This window comes from Nyctereutes procyonoides, unplaced genomic scaffold (assembly GCF_905146905.1).
Source record: "Nyctereutes procyonoides isolate TBG_1078 unplaced genomic scaffold, NYPRO_anot_genome, whole genome shotgun sequence".
Lineage (NCBI taxonomy): Eukaryota > Metazoa > Chordata > Mammalia > Carnivora > Canidae > Nyctereutes > Nyctereutes procyonoides.
Window position 1 is genome coordinate 25,572,800 of NW_026575048.1, and position 19,761 is coordinate 25,592,560.

At 34.0% G+C, this 19,761-nt stretch overlaps 1 protein-coding gene and 1 pseudogene across 9 annotated transcripts in view; both read left to right on the top strand.

Annotated features, from left to right (window-relative positions):
- BIRC6 (baculoviral IAP repeat containing 6) overlaps positions 1-19,761 on the top strand; it is a 227,110-nt gene that overhangs the window by 93,931 nt on the left and 113,418 nt on the right. For 6 of the 9 annotated variants that reach the window (XR_008664705.1, XM_055327045.1, XM_055327049.1 and 3 more), the window contains 14 exons: positions 663-877; positions 1,065-1,273; positions 1,698-2,044; positions 2,688-2,907; positions 3,593-3,726; positions 4,443-4,580; positions 6,107-6,234; positions 10,129-10,260; positions 11,269-11,484; positions 12,292-12,475; positions 12,735-12,890; positions 15,719-15,852; positions 16,495-16,648; positions 18,047-18,163. Coding sequence is in view for 8 of the 9 variants with exons in the window: in XM_055327045.1 (XP_055183020.1) it covers positions 663-877; positions 1,065-1,273; positions 1,698-2,044; positions 2,688-2,907; positions 3,593-3,726; positions 4,443-4,580; positions 6,107-6,234; positions 10,129-10,260; positions 11,269-11,484; positions 12,292-12,475; positions 12,735-12,890; positions 15,719-15,852; positions 16,495-16,648; positions 18,047-18,163 (2,484 nt within the window). In the remaining variant the exon portion in view is untranslated. The remainder of the gene's footprint in view (positions 1-662; positions 878-1,064; positions 1,274-1,697; positions 2,045-2,687; positions 2,908-3,592; positions 3,727-4,442; positions 4,581-6,106; positions 6,235-10,128; positions 10,261-11,268; positions 11,485-12,291; positions 12,476-12,734; positions 12,891-15,718; positions 15,853-16,494; positions 16,649-18,046; positions 18,164-19,761) is intronic. The other 3 variants (XM_055327046.1, XM_055327047.1, XM_055327050.1) reach the window with 2 other exon arrangements.
- On the top strand, positions 13,910-15,281 carry LOC129510799 (60S ribosomal protein L4-like; annotated as a pseudogene).

Sequence of the window (19,761 nt, forward strand, 5' to 3'; positions counted from 1 at the left end):
TGGGGGAGCAGCAGGCAGAGGAGAGGGAGAAACAGACTTCTCCCTGAGCATGAAGTCCAATGTGGGGCTCGATGCCAGGATCCTGGGATCATGACCTTAGCTAAAAGCAGATGCTTAACTGACTAAGCCAACCAGGTGCCCTAAGAGATTTTTTTTTTTAGTGGTAGTAATTGCATATGCTTTTTACCTTGTACTTTTACTTTACACTGTAACCGCAATGTGAGCTCTAACTCTGGAAGAAGAAGACTTGATATAGCTAAAATCAAGCCATACAGTATGATATTAATGCATCTTGTTGGGAGTTTTTATAAAAATGACCAGATGACTGGAATATCAGATACTTTCTGAATTAATCTGTATACTATTTTTGATAATAAAATTTTTCTACTCTAATGTTTTAAATTAAGCTTGTCTGTACAATTGATTGCCATCATAGTAACAAACTTACACTTACATATTTTTTACTTAAGTCTTAGCATGGATTGAGATTTCAGAAAATTTTTGAGGGCTACTTATTTACTTTCCTTCCCATTTATTTATAGTTGAATAAGTTGATTTCCTATTTTAATATGAGTGTTCCCAACTGTTTTTTAATCTGTCTTTTGGTTAATTGAAACAATGATATTTTTTTTGTCAACTCTGCTCTCTCTCTCTCCCAATAGGAGCAAGGAGATTTGTGACCTTGGATTTTGGCAGACCAATACTGTTGACAGATGTATTGATTCCCACTTGTGGAGACTTGGCTTCCTTATCAATTGACATTTGGACATTAGGAGAAGAGGTGGATGGGAGGCGACTGGTAGTGGCAACTGATATAAGCACCCATTCACTAATTCTGCATGATTTGATACCACCGCCTGTGTGCAGATTCATGAAGGTAAAGAACTTAAAGACAATGAATTGATATGCTTTCTCTGTTTCTGCTAAGCTATGCAAGATACTCAGACATATATTTAAAAAGTATAACGATCTTTTTAAATATGTTGCTCAGAATTGTATTTTTGCAGATTGCTGTGTATGTGTATTAATGTTTTTTTTGTTTGTTTTTGTTTTTTTAATTTCAGATCACTGTCATTGGGCGTTATGGAAGTACAAATGCCCGAGCCAAAATCCCACTAGGATTTTACTACGGTCATACATATATCTTGCCTTGGGAAAGCGAACTGAAGTTAATGCATGATCCTTTAAGGGGAGAGGGTGAATCTGCAAACCAACCAGAAATTGACCAGCATTTAGCAATGATGGTTGCTCTACAAGAGGATATACAGTGCAGGTTATTAGAAAATTGCAGTATATTTTAATCTTACTGGAACCCTTTATTTTGTATGTGTTACATATATTTTTTCAAAAAAATATCTTTGCATAGATATATAGAAAAGAACAAAAGAATGAAGCATCTGGTTGGCTCAGTGTTGTGAGTTTGAGCCCCATGTTGGGTGTAGAGATTACTAAAAAATAAGTAAATAAATAAACTTTAAAAAAAGAAGAAAAGGAGGTTAGAAACTAGAATGTTACAATAATATTTCATAAATTAAAATATTGTGATTAAATAATTGGCTTCATTTAGTATTTAATAATCGATTAATTCTTCTTAATGTTAACGTGTTTTAGAGATTCAGTTTTTAGTTTATGTTTGTACACATAGATCAAAGAGAACGTTGCAGGAATTATTTTGTACATTTATTTTTTACTCACAGATATAACTTAGCTTGTCATCGACTAGAAACTCTTCTGCAAAGTATTGATCTTCCTCCTCTCAACAGTGCTAACAACGCACAGTATTTTTTGCGAAAACCAGACAAAGCAGTTGAGGAAGACAGTAGAGTTTTTTCTGCCTATCAAGACTGCATTCAGCTACAGCTTCAACTGAATTTGGCTCATAATGCAGTGCAGAGGCTCAAAGTAGCTCTTGGTGCAAGTCGGAAGTCGTTAAATGAAACGTCAGATCCAAAAGATTTAATTCAGACGTCTTCCACAGAGCAGTTGCGTACCATCATCAGATATTTATTGGACACTTTGCTCAGTCTCCTTCACTCTTCCAATGGTTTGTATTTGGAAATGTGTTTGATATGATTTTTTTGCATATTTTGTTATCGTGTTAATATTTCCTGATTATTGTTCATTTTGATATTCTTTCTAATGTATTTATGAATACTCACTCCGCCCCCTCATATTTCTCCTTTTTTTAAAAAAATGGATTTTTGATTATTTTTTGTGAGTATTTATGAATACTCCGCCCCCCCATATTTCTCCTTTTTTTTAAAAAAATGGATTTTTGATTATTTTTTTAAGTCTTTGCTGTTGATGTGGTGTATCATTTGTTGTTGGCAAAATATTAATATTGTTATTGTGAAACTGTTAATAAATTGCTAACAATACACTATGATTTTTCTAACCGAGAGCTATTGTTAATCATTACACATGCATACACATACATACTCAAATATCTGGTACACCCAATGCCACATAGAAGAAATATAGTTGATTCAAATGCTAGCTTTTCTCCTCCTCCAGTATTTAACACTTAAAATTCTACATGTGAAGAATAAATAAATGAATACCAAAATAAATAGAATTTAATTGTGTATTGATTGCTATTGAATAAGAAACTGTATTTAGGTATGCTGATACTGATACTACAGCATACACTTAAATAGGAAATTTTATTGTTTTCTGTTTTGTAATAGGACACTCTGTTCCTGCAGTTTTGCAGAGCACATTTCATGCCCAGGCCTGTGAAGAGCTTTTTAAACACTTGTGCATCAGTGGAACCCCAAAGATACGGTTGCATACTGGTCTTCTACTTGTTCAACTCTGTGGTGGTGAAAGATGGTGGGGTCAGTTTCTTTCTAATGTTCTTCAGGAATTGTACAATTCAGAGCAGCTTCTCATCTTTCCACAAGATAGGTAGGTCAGAAAATATTGGAGTTGTTTTTTATTAGTAATTTCTACTTTTCACAGTTAGAGTTCAGATTTTGAAATCCTGTGTATGTGGATACTGAGCAGAGAAATGAAGCATGTCTTTCCAGGGTTTGGGAATGCCCAGTGAAGCACGCATTGAAGAAAATTATACATAATACAACTAAACTATATTCTTTAGTTTCCTCATTTGCATCTGTAGAGTTTATAGATCTGTGTTTATAAGTATTTCCTAATAGATTGTTACTTTATGTATTATATGTATTCATTTGAGACTATGATAAAATTTTCTGGACTTTTTATGGATATAGTTAGGAAATATAAGAAAGAGTTTGAAAAGAGCTAATTTTAGCATCATAGCTCCAGATAATAAATCATGCTAAGAACCACATACCCTGTCATTTGTCTATTAAATTTCAGTGTGAGGACCCCTGGGTGGCTCAGTGGTTGAGCATCTGCCTTCAGATCAAGTTGTGATTATGGAGTCCTGGGATCAAGTCCCACATTGGGTTCCCTGAAGGGAGCATGCTTCTCCATCTGCCTATGTCTCTGCCTCTCTTTGTGTCTCTCATGAATAAATAAATAAAATCTTGGAAAAAAATAAATTTCAATGTGAATGTTTTTTAAATGAGCAAATTGATTCATAATGGTATTTTATTTACATCTCTTTTAGGGTCTTCATGCTACTTTCCTGCCTTGGTCAAAGATCACTTAGTAATAGTGGAGTATTAGAAAGCTTGCTTAATCTTTTGGATAATTTATTGTCACCTCTTCAGCCACAGTTACCCATGCATAGGAGAACTGAAGGTATTATTTAAAGTGGTTTTCTTTAGTATAAATATAAGATTTACTTAAATATTGTTTTTATAAAATAACTAGTGTGAAGTATTTTAATATTAATTGCTGCAAGTTTTGTTAATATTTTTATGCTGTAGAGTTTTTAGAATGTAGATACTCGTGATTGACTGTCATGGTTATTGCTTTATAAATCTATTACCTTTTCATTATTTGAATTTTGAACTTGGAAACTTATGCATTTTTTGGGAGGGGAACTTTCATAACTAAAATCAGACTCTCAAATCTCAATTTTAGACACAGTTGCTTTTCTGGTCATTCATAATGCGTTTCATTTGAGTAAAGAAATTGTTATTGGAACAAAAACTTAGGACTTAGTTTAAAACTATGGAAAGTTGAGAGATTTTTAAATTGAGTTACCTAGAAGTCTGAGAATAGGACCTTATGCCTTGTTTCCTGGTTTATAAATTATAATCTCTTGGATTCAACCTGTAATCAAGAATCTATTTTCATACCATAAAATATTTGTCTTCCATTAGGTTCAATGTGTGACTCAGTTGGTGGCCATAGGTCCCAATTTTGAAGCTAATTATAAATAAATATTAATGTTAGTAGTGATAAGGTAATCTTGAATTTATAAAATGCTTTATCTCATAATTATCTTCTCAAGACCTTATTAGAACTCTTAGAGTCATCTGGTTATTTTTTCTGCTGTCATCTTTGTATAGGAGTATTAGATATTCCCATGATCAGTTGGGTCGTCATGCTGGTGTCCAGGTTGCTGGATTATGTGGCCACTGTTGAAGATGAAGCAGCAGCTGCAAAGAAGCCTCTGAATGGTAAAGACAGGGAGAGGTTTCTGACAGGTATCAGAAGTTTATAATAATCTGTTGGTGGGGATTTTGAGTGACTACGCGGTTGTTCCAGAACTGGCTATTGGCCTGGAAGTTCCAGCTGTATGTAATTTATGTAAAATATGAATAAAATTTACCAGGAATCTGTTTTAAGGATAGAATTTATTTTTGAAGGATTTTATGGACAAGCCCCTTATGACTTTTTAGTGTCTAAATGCAACCGTGTAAAAACAAAAAACAAAACAAAACCAAATAAATAAATAAATAAATGCAACCATGTCTTTCATGAGGTTTTTCTCCATGCTAATTTAAACACTTTCTAATACCATACATATAAATGAATTTATGAATAGGAAATCTGTGAAGAGTTCTTTATTTTATTATAGTGTGTCATTATATTTATCATATAGTTCTAATTATAAAGGGCTTTTATGCGTAAATATGGAAATTCTCAGATTTTATTTTTTTGAGTTTCAGTCTTTTTCCATAAACACATGAGACGTAGAAATATTTAAGAATTAAAGGAAGTCCGACTGCAAGACAAATTATTTTCTTCCTTTCTTCCAAGCTAACAACACTTTTATAAAGGTTTTGAAATAGCTATACCTTGTATCTAAATATAGTCATTAATTGCTATAAATTTTGAATTTTACACATTGTCAGTATTCTAGCATTAAGAAAGGTCGTCCTTTGAGGCATTTTATAGACCCATCCATCAGTTGTTTAGGGTGCACATTATATTTGGGAAAAGAGTGGGGAATTTTTCTGTATAGAGGGAATGTATCTTAAATATTTAGAATCCGTGGGTCAGCTTACTCATTTAAAGGATATAGATACCTCTATACAATTACATATAACTGCAATACAAAGTTGGAATATTACGGTTTTGGAAGTCATAGTTTTTATTTATAACATTCAGTTACTGTGGAAACACATTGATGGAAGACATTTTTTGTAGGTTTTGAAGAATTTGAATTAATAAATGGATAGTAGAGAATAGGAAAAGATGTCTTTAGGTTAAGCAGACATGAACAAGTAACTGGAGATGGGTCAAATGTGATGTTGAGCAGAAGAATGATACTAAGTCCAGACATATTTTTTAAAGTGAGAGAAAGTAGAGTTTCACAGCATGATTTTTAAACTTATTTTTGCATTAAGTCAGATTATTGAATATCCCGTTTTTATGTCCTTACACAAAAGCATGGGTTTGACATAGGCATTAGTGAACCATTTGTTAACAAATTGTTCGAATTGAGTTACATTAGAGCTATATTGTACAAAGATTAATCTTAAACAACTGGAGAAAGATAGCTGTTATCTTAAAACATTGGAGACAGAGAAAGCTCCGATCTTGAAGTCATTTAGGGTCTAGATTACCTTAATAGGGTTAGATATTACTAACAGTTTATAATGTCTAATTTTCTTTAAAACTGCTTTGTCATGATTGGCACATTTACAAATTCGTATTTTCTGGGTTTAGAAGGTACTTTAAAATCATATTTAATAGAGTTACTAATAGAGTTTTCTTGCTTTTATAGGTAACCAGTGGAGTTTTATTAATAATAATCTGCACACTCAGAGCATAAATAGGTCTTCCAAAGGCAGCAGTAGCCTTGATAGATTGTATTCCCGAAAAATTAGAAAGCAGCTAGTTCATCATAAACAGGTAATTTTCAATATGTCTTTTAAATTTTAATGTTCGAGAACATTGCTTTTGAGGTTGCATAAGACAGACTTGTTATCAGATCTTAGGTATGATATTTAATGAGGTACTTAGGGAAGTTGTTTGACAATTTTGAGACTGAGCTTCCTTATTAGTAAGATGGCAACAATTTGTAGTTTCTGGATTTTTGGTGAGATCTTTAAAGTGTCTACCTCTTCCCATCTCACTACCATTCTAAGTGAGAGGCCATAATTTTTCTTTGTCTAGTCAAAAGGTGTCTCTCTCTATTTTGTCACAGTCAAACCTTATCCTTTTTATAAACATTTTTACATTTAAATTCAATTAATTAACATATAACGTATTATTAGTTTCAGAGGTAGAATTCAGTGATTCATCAGTCTTCTGTAATACCCAGTGCTCATGTGCCCTTCTTAATGTTCATTACCTAGTTACCCTATCTTCCCACCCTTCTCCCCTCCAGCAACCCTCACTTTGCTTCCTATGATTAAGAGAGTCTCTTATGATTTGTCTTATCCTACCATTTCTTTCTCAAATTTTTAATAGCTTCCAGTTGGCCCATGCTTGATGGTCAAAAGTCCTTAAGATGGCTTTAGGGCATCTACCATGGGGTCCCTCTCTATAACTTTCAGGTTTGAATTTTGGTCTAGCCAGATTGAATTTGAGTTTATGAAACACCAATCCCAGTTTTCTCATATATAATTTTTGTATGTGGTGAGTTTCCCCTACCCCCCACCCTGCACCACATAGTTTACCCTTTTGCTTAGATAACTTACTAGGCATTAGTTTATATTAACTTCCTGAAAGAGGTCTTCTCCGGTTTTGAAATTAGAATAGTACCCTATTCAATATATTCCCCATGTGTTCTATATTTTTTCTTTTATTGTATTCATCATAAATTTTGGGAGGATTCTTTTATTTTGTTAACATGAACATGAAATTCATGCATTTTGCTGTGAGTAAATGATTTCTTAAACTGTTGTTAGGAGTCATGCAGAATGTTATACCTGGCTTTTTGCTCAAAGTGATATTTTTGAGATTCATCCATATTGAGTATATCCGTGGTTCTTTTTTTTATTCTTGACCACTGTTCCATGAGTGTTCCAGAATCTGTATCCATTTTCCTGTTGATGAACCCTGTAGTGTTGGTTTTTTCTTTTTGAAATACAAATACACATTTTTTGTCTTTCTGCTTATCGTGCAGACACTTGCATGTACATACTCTCTTTCTTTCACAGAAGGTCATGTATTAGAATGTGGGTTTTATTGTAGGACACCTGTGCATATATTGTTTTAACTAGTCCCATGATCCCTCCTAGAAAGTGTACATAAAATTTGATAAGCATTTTACTGTGTAGAGGTGAATTGATAGCTGCCATCAATTCTTATGAGACAGTACTTTATTATTTCTACTTTTTTAAAAGGGTCTTTCTCTTATGGTATATACAAGGTTAAATATTATATCCTTCATACGAACTATGGAGCCTAGTTTGTTTTTCAATAAATATTTGTATAATTGATTTAAACTGTAGTGAGAGTTTATATGAAAGTCCTTAGGATCTGGCAAGTTTGTGAAAGCTTTAGACTTTTTAAAAAACATGGGCTTAGCAGTAAATTACTTATTTTTGCTTACAAGTTTTTCAACTGTGAGGTAACTTTGATCTTTGGCAGGAAAAATGATCTTAAACTTTTCAGCTTTTCCCTCAACTCTTTTTTTTTTCTTTTTTTTAACTCTGAACCAATTTTAGGTGGTAATAATTTTCATCCTTTCAAATTTAGCTAATTTTATTGGATATGTTTGTTTGCTGTATTTAAGATATGAAGATGGAACATAGAGTAAAACCCGATAGATTTTTCTTAGTGAAATATTATTTTAGTCTTCACCTTGAAGGACATTATTGTGACAATGGCAAAACTTAAAGTGGGATGTGAGGCATAATTGGTAGTAGTGTTGTATCAGTGTAACTTCTTTGATTTTGATGGTTTTACTGTGATTTGCAGAAGGATCTTGTTTCTGATTAAGATTGTGGTAGTTTTGAAATAAATTAAAAATTGTATTTTTTAAGTGCCATGTGTTTATAATAGAACTCTTAGAATTCTTTTCTTTTTAAATTAATTAATTTTTTAGATTCTATTTATTTATTTGAGATAGGGAGAGCAGCAGAGGGCAAGGGAGAAGCAGCCTTTCCAACAGGCTCTCATGTTGGAGCAGGGATTCCAGCCAGGGGCTCGATCCGAGGGCCTCCTGAAATTATAATCTGAGCCAAAGGTAGATGCTTAACCAACTGAGCCACACAGGCACTCCTAGAACAGTTTTCTAAAAATACTGATTGGTAGCAGTTCTTACACATGTGTTGATTAGTAAATGTGCATGCTGTTTTTAATTTAAGATACATGTTTCTTCATATGTGGAGATTATGGCCAAGTGAATATTTCTTTATGTTAATTTTTATCATAACAAAAATATCTATCAAAAATGGAAAATAAGGAATATTCTTCAAAGAAATAGTTTAAGTTCTTAACTAAATCATTCATTTATAATCCTGGCCTTTACTTTATAGGGACTTTCTGTTTAGGATAATGTTCTGCCTTATACAGGGATGTGGTTAAGTCATTCAGTGGATTTTTAAGGTCCTCCTGTGCAGACATCGTTTTTTCTTTGTTTTGATTCATTGCTACTGACTAGGGCTAGGGATTGGATAAATGGGATAGGAGGGACATGGATAGGCAATATAAAAGAACTGCACGTATAGTGGTGGTTCATGTGTCAATATGTACCAAGGGCTAGGGATTGGATAAATGGGATAGGAGGGACATGGATAGGCAATATAAAAGAACTGCACGTATAGTGGTGGTTCATGTGTCAATATGTAGGATAGGAGGGACATGGATAGGCAATATAAAAGAACTGCACGTATAGTGGTGGTTCATGTGTCAATATGTACCAAGGGCTAGGGATTGGATAAATGGGATAGGAGGGACATGGATAGGCAATATAAAAGAACTGCACGTATAGTGGTGGTTCATGTGTCAATATGTAGGTTGAATTAATACACAAACAGAGACATACCCTCAAAAGGGTAAAAGTGAATCTGGAGAAATCTGAATAAAATTGGTGAATTTCCCCATATTGTGGTATTATAGTTTTACAAAATGCTGTCATTGGAGGAAATTAGGTAATGTGTACATGAGATCTATCTTATTTGTTATAACTACATATCTACAGTTATCTTAATAAAATTTTTAGGGATCCCTGGGTGGCGCAGCGGTTTAGCACCTGCCTTTGGCCCAGGGCGCCATCCTGGAGATCCGGGATCGAATCCCACGTCGGGCTCCCGGTGCATGGAGCCTGCTTCTCCCTCTGCCTGTGTCTCTGCCTCTCTCTCTCTCTCTCTGACTATCATAAATAAATAAAAATTTAAAAAAAATAATACAATAAAATTTTTAATTAATGAAGAACATAGACATTCTGAAAAATGTACTACTCGCAGGGATTGTCATAAAAAAAGTAAGAGTACTATGCAATAAAAATATTTCCCCCATATATTTAAAAATACTTAATTTTTCTACAAAATATATCTACCAGTCTCATTAATGGCTTACATAAGAAAGTCTTCCACTTATTTCCATTTCCCATAGGTGAGGAATTAAGTCTTAATTGTAATTTGTAGAGATCAGTCAAGATTTGGAAATGACTTACCAGCAACACAGTTAAAACTAAATCTTTCAGAGAAGTATTTATTCCATTAGTTGGTTGTATGAAAACTGAAGTATATAATAATTTACTTTGTCATTTTTAACACTGTTAAGTAGCTTAACCTAAGTTAGCTTAATTTAGGTTGAAAATATTAACTTTCCTTTTTTTTTAATTTTTTTAAGCAACTTAACCTATTAAAAGCTAAACAGAAAGCTTTGGTGGAACAGATGGAAAAAGAAAAAATACAAAGTAACAAAGGATCATCATATAAACTTCTGGTAGAGCAAGCAAAACTAAAGCAGGCTACTTCAAAGGTATGATCTATGCTTCTTAATGCAATTATTTTGGGAAAGTCACTTTCACTTTTAATATTTTTAATTGAGTATTTAATATCTTTAATAATTAATAAACTTAAAATTTTGTTTTTCTTATCAACAGAAAGTTTTATTCTAAAACTTTTTTGGGGGAATGTAGCTTTTAACTCAAGGAAATAGATGATAAATGTGGACTTCTAGTATGTTTCCAGTGTGCTTCCTTTCAGTGGATTGTGTGCCAATAAATTGAAGCTAAAAGATTCAAGCAAATGTAGTTTTCTTAATGTGTTCTAAGTGAAAATTAAGTCCATCGATTTTCAAATAAAATTTTAAAATAGAGCTTAATGTCTTTTTTAAGTGGGAGAGGAATAACACATACAGCAGCCAGTTTTGTTTATTGTGTTCCTCTACATATGAAGTTATAGTTGTTCCATCAGATTTTGAGACAATTAATATTCTATACTTAATGTTACATTATATAAATTTCTTTATCATCCACCTTTATGAATTATGTTTAAGATGTCTTGATAATTTTTATTCAGGATGTTAGATTTGACCTAATCTAGCAATTTCATTTTTCTGAAATTCTATTATGTATCCTATACCTTACTCTGAACAGGACTTTAGATATATTGGTCAGTATAGCTTTTAATAATTTTATTTTGAATCTTATGGTTTATCTAAAATTTTGTTCTTTAGAAGTTGTGAATTTTTTAAGTGAATATTTTCATTCCATAAATAATTTTATACTGGGGCAGCCCGGGTAGCTCAGCGGTTTAGCGCCGCCTTCAGCCCAGGGTGTGATCCTGGAGACCTGGGATTGAGTCCCACATCGGGCTCCCTGCATGGAGCCTGCTTCTCCCTATGCCTGTGTTTCTGCCTCTCTCTGTGTGTGTCTCTCGTGAATAAAAAAAATAAAATCTTTAAAAAAAAAATTTATACTGAAGAGGAATTTTCATTCAATAAACATTATTTACTGATTTAAATATTGTCAATTTCTCTCTGTAGCACTTCAAAGATTTAATTCGGTTACGTCGGACAGCAGAATGGTCCCGTTCTAATTTAGACACAGAAGTTACAACGACAAAAGAAAGTCCAGAGATAGAACCACTTCCATTTACCCTGGCCCATGAACGTTGTATTTCAGTTGTGCAGAAACTTATTCTATTTCTCCTCTCCATGGATTTTACATGTCATGCAGATCTCTTACTGTTTGTTTGTAAGGTAAGTAACCTAATAGGCATAACATATAATTACTGACTTAGAGGGTAAGAAATAGAAAGAATGTATTCTTTTTAATGTATTTAATTGTTTTTTTTTATTAAGAGTAATAATAGTGCTTTTAATGGTTTTTCTTTATATAAGTCAGGTTTTTTTTATTGTGCCTTGAAAGACGTAAAAAAAATTTTTTTTTTACTTATATCTTAGGAGTTTGATTTCTTAGGAGACATGATTTATATTTTAACCTAGTTAAAACTAAATCTAGATTTGAAATGTATATAAGGTGGGTCTATCTCCAACCTACCTTTTTTCTATTAATAAAATAGGAAATATGCAAATAAGTGTCAAATTATGGTAGTGAAGGGACTTTAATTCCCCGAAGGCTTTCTTGTAGCATATTCATAATTTATAAAAAATATTTTTATTCTACCAAGAATTTTTTTTTTAAAGATTTTATTTGTTTATTTTAGAAAGAGTGCTTGCATGTAAGTAGGGGAAGGGGCAGAGGGAGAGAAGCTCAAGCAGACTTCCCACTTAGCATGGAGCCTCAAGTGGGCTGATCTCATAACCAGGCCCATGAGATTGTAACCTGAGCCAAAATCACGAGTCAGACATTTAACTGACAAAACCACTCAGGCGGCCCCACTATTCTACCATATTTAATGAGATTTTAATATTTGCTCATGAAAATACATTCCTTTGTGTTTCTTCTCATTATTTTGACACCAAAAACATATCAACTATTATTCCAATAGTTTGTTTTTGGAGAAAACATATGTAATTGCTATAATTTTGTGAAATGTATTGCAGGTTCTTGCACGCATTGCAAATGCCACGAGGCCAACTATACATCTGTGTGAGATTGTGAATGAACCTCAACTGGAAAGACTACTATTACTTTTGGTTGGAACGGACTTTAATAGAGGAGATATATCTTGGGGTGGTGCTTGGGCTCAGTATTCCTTAACTTGTATGCTACAGGATATATTAGCAGGTTTGTCTGGATTTATTTTTCGTAGGGTATGTCCAAATTAGCTTGTCATAGCTTAAATAAGTAACGTTTAAAAGAAGCTGTAACCCCTCAAAGTGTAATAGGTCTATTTAACGTTACAACAGTAGCAACCATTTAGAATTACAGTTGATAGAGCATATATGCTGTCATTCTCTATACTGGAAGAAAAATAGATTTCAATATGTTTTGGAGGTCTGTTAATAAATTATTAAAACAATTAAGACTATCTTCTTTTGTACAGGAGAGTTGCTGGCTCCGGTAGCTGCAGAAGCCATGGAGGAGGGAGCAGTAAGTGATGATGTAGCTGCAACAGCCGGTGACTCTGATGATTCCCTGCAGCAGTCTTCAGTTCAGTTGCTAGAAACTATAGATGAACCTTTGACACATGATATAACGGGTACATCCTTAAACTATGTTTTATGTAAGATAGCCTCAGCACTCTTTTTCTTTTAAATGAAAATGTATTTCAGAATTAAGAATTTTAGTGATGTAGATAATTTTCATATTTTTGTCTTAGGACTTTGGCCTTAGTAACCATATTAGTTAAATATGTTTTGGTTGGTTTGATGCTCTGAATTAATGCTTGTTGTAATAAAATGCTGTCCTTTCATAATGTCCTAATTATTTTGCTATTGTTGAGATTTGGCTGTATTTAAGAAAATATAATCTAGAAAACTGTTAAAGATACACATTGGTGAAGATAGCAAAGTTAAAGTCTCTTATTCTTTAAGATCCAGACTTTTCAGGGTACTTTCTCTTTTCTTCATTTTTTGCCTTTTTAAAAACTGTATGTGTATCTTAGCATGTACAGTCCTTTTCTCCTTACTTTTTGAAGAGTATATTTTAGTTACTAACATGTATGTTGCAGGGGCTGTGGTCGTTTCACCAGTTTGTCATTTTTCAGTTTTATGTTCTCTCATAAGTTTATTCTTTTTACCTGATTTTCCCTTATCTGGAATAGACTTCCTTCTCTTGTTTGCAAGATGAACTTCTTACCTAAGATTTGCATAAAGCTTGCTCTCCTCCAAGAAGCTTTTTCCACCACCACCCCCAGCAGTGTTAGACTACCTTTGGTGCTGCTTTCCACACTAGATAGTCTTGAATAGCAATCATCATGCTGTAGTTGATTTAATTTCTGTAGTGTATCCTCACCTCTGGACTTTGATTAATTTATTGGAGAGCAGAAATTTGTTTTATTAATCCTCACATACTCAAACCCTAGTACAGGCTGGCATGTGTTAGGCGTTCTATAAATGTTGGTTGGATAAGAGGGTAAGAAGGAAGGGAAAGTAAGATTTATAGTAAGGCATAGAAGTGTGGTTAAGAACTTTGAGAAATCTGAGAACAAAACAATTTCTAATTTCTAATTCAGAATAAGAAAATAAGATATTAACAGCTTTTCCTCTAGGAGCTGCAGGGTTGAGAGGAGCATGACCCTTTCCTACCCTGTGATGGTGTGTGCTCATCCACTGATATCTGTATACTCTGAAAATTGGGAATCATCTGGCAAAATGTTACTTTGCCTGCTGTGTTCAAGGGTCCCATTTGACATGATATTGTGAACTTTGTTCATATCACCTTATGTAAAAACAGCAGATAGCTGGCAGTGAATTGACAAGTCATCAAACCAGTGCTGAGTCTTGGGGTACTAGCAGAGCTCAAATTCCCAGAGTTCGAGGCAGTGGGACTCACAGTTCTGTCCAGGATTTTTTAGAAACATGTATTGTGGGGCCTGCATGTTTACACCAAACAAAACCTGACATTGTTGGCACTGGATAGTGAACACAACATAGAAGCTATATACCATCTGCTCTGCCCAGGGTGCCTTGACCTTACTAGCTCTGGTCATGTCTAAAGGTCATCATATTGAGGAGGTTCCTGAACTTCTTTTGGTTGTTGAATATAAAATTGAAGGCTACAGGAAGACCAAGGAGACATTTTTGCTTCTTAAAAAACTTAAAGCCTAGAATGATGTCAAAAAGGTTGATGATTTTCAGTGAGTGAGAACTGGTAAGAACAGGAACAAAATGAAAAACCGTTGTTGTATCCAGCACAGGGGGACTCTGTATCATCTATAAAGAGGACAGCAGTATATTCAAAGCCTTCAGGACCATCCCTGGAATTATTTTACTTAATGTAAGCAAACTGAGCACTTGTGACATTTCTGCATTTGTACCAAAAGGACTTTCTGCAAGTTAGAAGATCTGTGTGGCACTTGGCATTAGACTGCCTCTCAAGAGTAACTACAACCTTCCCTTGCACAGGATGCTTAATACAAACCCTGGTAGAATCTTGAAAAGCCCAGAGATCCAAAGAGCCCTCGAGCACCATGCAAGAAGATTCATCGCAGGATCCTGAAGAAAAATCCACTGAAAACCCTGAGGAGCCTGTTGAAGCTAAACTCCACTGCAAAGGCCATAAGCCAGAACACCATTCTTCGTCTGACGCTAAGTCACAAGCTGTGAATGGTTCAGGCAGCAGCAGCCTCAGAAGCCAAATCAAATGAGAAAGAGGTTCCAGGCAAGAAGCCTGTAATAGGGCAGAAGGGAAAGAAGGCTCTTAGTTGTTACTGTGAAGGATGTGAAGAAGCAGAAGAAATCTTTTATGGGGAAAACAAAGGCTGCAGCTACTAAGAAACCAGCAGCTATGAAGAAGCCTGAAGAAAAGAAGCCTACCAATGAAAAAAAGCCTGCTGCATAAAAGCTTACATTTGTTTATTCTATAATTGTCCAATCATTTTGGACAGCTTATTTTGAATAAAAACTTACCAAAGGGAAGAAAAAAAAAGGTGAATAGCAATCATAGAACTTAAATTTGCTTTGCTTTTCACTTTAATACTGGGTATCATTTTCTGAAATATTTGATGTAATATAGTGCCTTACATATTAGAGGTAGGTAATAAGATGAGTAATATCCATTCTAGAAATGGTTAATGATTATTTTTAGTAACAAAGTTTATGCAGCCTGATTCAACAAGGGCTAATTCCATGGTCTTTTTTCCTAGGAAGTCAAATATTACTGCATTCTGTTTTTAATTGCATGTTCTAGAGTGATACATTTGTATACTTAACTATTGTTTAATTGTACAAAAATTTAGAGATTTTTTTTATCAGTAGAAACATGTTACATACAAGTAAAATAACTTTCTCTGTAATTAAAAGTAATATATTGGTTAAATTTTATGTTACATGTTCTCTCAATAAAATCATTTTGAATTATTTGAAGGTGCACCTCCTCTTACTTCTTTGGAAAAAGATAAAGAAATTGATCTTGAGCTACTTCAAGATCTAATGGAAGTTGACATTGATCCTTTAGATATTGATTTGGAAAAAGATCCTCTTGCAGCCAAAGTTTTTAAGGTATGATATGCTATTCTTTGCAATTAAAATATTTCATTTTATACTTTGGGTTTAATCATTTAAAACAGGAAAGTATACATATTTATCACTAAATGCAATCCATTAGTCATTGTTCTCAAAATTCATTAATTTGCAAATAGGTCCTATAGCAGTTTTTAAAAATATCAATAGAATAGGGGAAACTTGTACCCTTTTATTAATGTAGCCACTATTATTGTCTTATATATTAGTAAGAACCCATAATAGGCATGGGGAAGTTTAGCAGTATATTACTAAATTTCAAGCAGCATTTAAGCTCACCTAAGCTCAGTTCATTTCAGATTCTACTTTTGTGTTAGCTTCATTTTCTAAAGTAGAGCTACCCTTAATATTTTATATTGCTTCTTTTTGTTTATGAGTTTTCTTTTTTAAGGATGCTAATTATCTGTCAACTTCTAAATAAAGTATTTTTAAATTTTGGTATATGAAGAGAATATTATGGAACTATTCTTATAGATCATTAAGATCATAAGTATGTTTTGGTGATTTAAAGGATAAGGGAGTATTTATTTTGTAGCCTTATTTGAGTTTAGAAAGTGTAAATAATATGTCACTTTTAGTGAAGAGGTAAAAATAAACCACATTTTTTCCCCCTCTTTTAAGCCAATAAGCAGTACATGGTATGATTATTGGGGTGCTGATTATGGCACCTACAATTACAACCCTTACATTGGAGGTCTTGGAATTCCTGTAGCAAAGCCACCTGCAAACACAGAGAAGAATGGATCACAGACAGTTAGTGTTTCTGTATCTCAGGGTAAGTGTGTGTTATATTTTAAGAGAACGAGCCTGAGTGTATGCTGAGAGGGTTTAGTTTCCCATGTGTGCCATCAGAATGACAAAGCTATGTATTTTGTAAAATGTCCCTCAAAATTTGTGTTTATGTACTATTTCCTCATGATTAGATTGTGGTCATGTTTTGTTTCCAGAAGTATCTGAAATGTAATGCTCAGATTTTTATATTGCATGTTAGTTGGCTTATGGTTTAAATTTGTTCAATGACTGGTGATTTGATTTAAGGAGCTGTCTGCTAATCCATTGTAAAGTTACGCTTTTCTCAAACACAAAAAAAAATTTGTGGATTTGGGAGTGGTCCTTGGAAAGTATTTTTTTTTTTAAATTAGTCTATTTATTTTTAAATAGACTCATGGCTTCCTGTTTAATTCAGTGGGTCATAATTTGTTGTTGTTTATTTGTTGCTAAGTTTTTATTAAGGTAAAATATAAATAACATAAAATTTACCATTTTAATCATTTTTAAGTATACAGTTCCATGGCATTAAGTATATTCACAGTGTTTTCATGATTTATTTTGATGTTCAAATTGTACCAGATTTGACCAGTGGGTTCTTCTCCTTTAGCTTATCTATCTTTTTGATACATTCTCATCTTTATTTAAGCACTTCCTTATTTCCTGGCAGGACAAGATGCCCCAGGCTAATCATTTCCTTTTCCTTCCCCAGACTGGGAATTAACTACTTCCGCAAGAAGGGTATTTCAAAACCTTTTAGTGGAAGAATGTGATTAAGCAACCAAGATTTGGGTGCTAGGTATACTTAATTCCATTTTGGTGGCTGTTTCTGTGCTCTCTTGGTGGATAGATCTAGGGCATGTGTGTATGTGTGTGGGGGGTGGCGGTGGGTGGGTGGGTGTATATTTACACACATTTGCATCTATGCTTCTGTATTTGCCCTTTTATCTAGAATGCCTTTAGTTCATGTCAGTTTTTCTGGCTATAATCTAACCCTGTGGGCCTCATTTTATTTTTAATCAAAAAATTTTTTTATTCAAATTCTAGTTAGCTAACATACAGTAATGTTACCTAGATTTCATTTTAACTTTCTCCCTTTCTATATTTATATCTCTTTTCTCCAACAGCGAGGAACCTATTTCTCATTATTCTTAACGAATTTACTTCTGTTAGCATTCCTTCATTTCTTGGATCTGCCTCTCTCTATAAAACCAGTCTCCCATTTTTAGCCTCCTTTGCACAGATATTGGTACCTGCTGTGGCTGATAATCCTTGACAGGTTGTTCTTATATGAGGACATACTCATCACCCTGTTTTGCATTTGGATGTCAACATTTTATTGTAGGAAGTAGGACATGAGAAATAATTATCAAATAGCTCTTTTTCTTTTAATTGCTTTTTTTAGCCCTAGATGCTCGCCTAGAAGTTGGACTTGAACAGCAAGCAGAACTTATGTTGAAAATGATGTCTACCCTGGAAGCAGATTCCATTTTACAGGCATTAACAAATACATCTCCTACATGTAAGTGAAAATCACCATTCTCAAGGTTATTGCAACAAATGATTTATCTCTAGATTATTTTAAAGTGCATTTAGTGAGGACAGATTTTTAAATTCCATATGTGGTGTGAGTCTGAGTGGGCTAAATATATAGCATCTCTCCCTAAGTTCATAGCAAGTTGAGAGAGAAGATAAAGGATTAATAAATTGGGAAAGTGGAAGGGGAACAAAACAGTTCTATGTAGTAGTATGTTTACATTCAGTCCAAAACCTGTGTTGTTATTGTGTTGTATGGTTAATGAAATTCCTAGAGTTGTCTGCTTAGCTAGCTGCTTACGAGTTCATTGCATTACATCCACATTTATGATAAAGTGGATTTTTATTTTATTCTTTATTTATTTTTAAAGATTTTATTTATTTATTCATGAGACACCGGGGGTGGGGGGCAAAGACATAGGCAGAGGGAGAAGCAGGCTTCACACAGAGGGCTCGATGTGGGACCCGATCCCGGAATCCTGGGATCATGCCCTGAGCTGAAGGCAGACACACAACTGCTGAGCCACCCAGGCGTCCCAGTAAAGTGCATTTTCAAATATAGCAGTCACCCCCTTTTGAGGAGATGGAATGGGATGCTGGAAACCACAGATAGTACTGAACCCTTTATATATCATGTTTTTTCTCTTTATATATATATATATATACATATATATATATATATATATATATACCTATAATAAAGTTTGATTTATAATTTAGGCACAGTAAGATTAACAATAATAGTAAAATAATTCTATACTGTAATAAAGATGTGAATAGGGTCTCTCTCTTTCTCAATCACCCTTCTGGTGGTGATGTTTGGTGACAAAATACCTGCATGATGTGATGAAGTGAGGTAAATGATGTAGGCATTGAGATGGAGTTTAGGCTACTGTTGACCTGTCAATCAAAGGATCATCTGCTTCCTAACTGCAGTTGACTGCTAGTAACTGGAGCCAGAAACCACAGAGAGCAGAACTACAGACAAGGGGACGCTACTGCAGTAGCATCTTTATCATCCTTTAAGACTAGGATAGAAGAAATGTATATAGGCCTGATTGAACTGCTAAATTGAGAGGTTTTACTACCTAATTATCTACATCAAAGGAAGGCAAATGTTTGATATAAAGGACCGGAGATTAAATATTTTAGGCTTTCTGAGCTGTACAGTGTGTTGGTAACTACACAAATCTGACTTTGTAGCAGACCAGAGAATAAATATTTTAGGCTTTCTGAGCTGTACAGTGTGTTGGTAACTATGCAAATATGACTTTGTAGCAATAAAGTAGCTGTAGACAGTATCTAAACCAATGGACATGGTTGATACATAAACTGTTACACTGTCAGGAGGCCTTCTTGTTTTGATCATCAGGCAGTAGTTTGCTGAAATAGAATGCTAGACTTGGGTAGATTGCCTCCTATCAGACGGGCACAGTTAAGATAGTTAGCAGCCTGTCTCACAAAGACAAAAGATTAAGGAGCTGGGCTAGGGAGATAGTGATGTCTTTATTTTTCTTAGGCCGAGAAATTACTTCACCTTCTCTGGAGCATGGTGAGTAAAAGGGTAGATGTACTGGTTAGAAT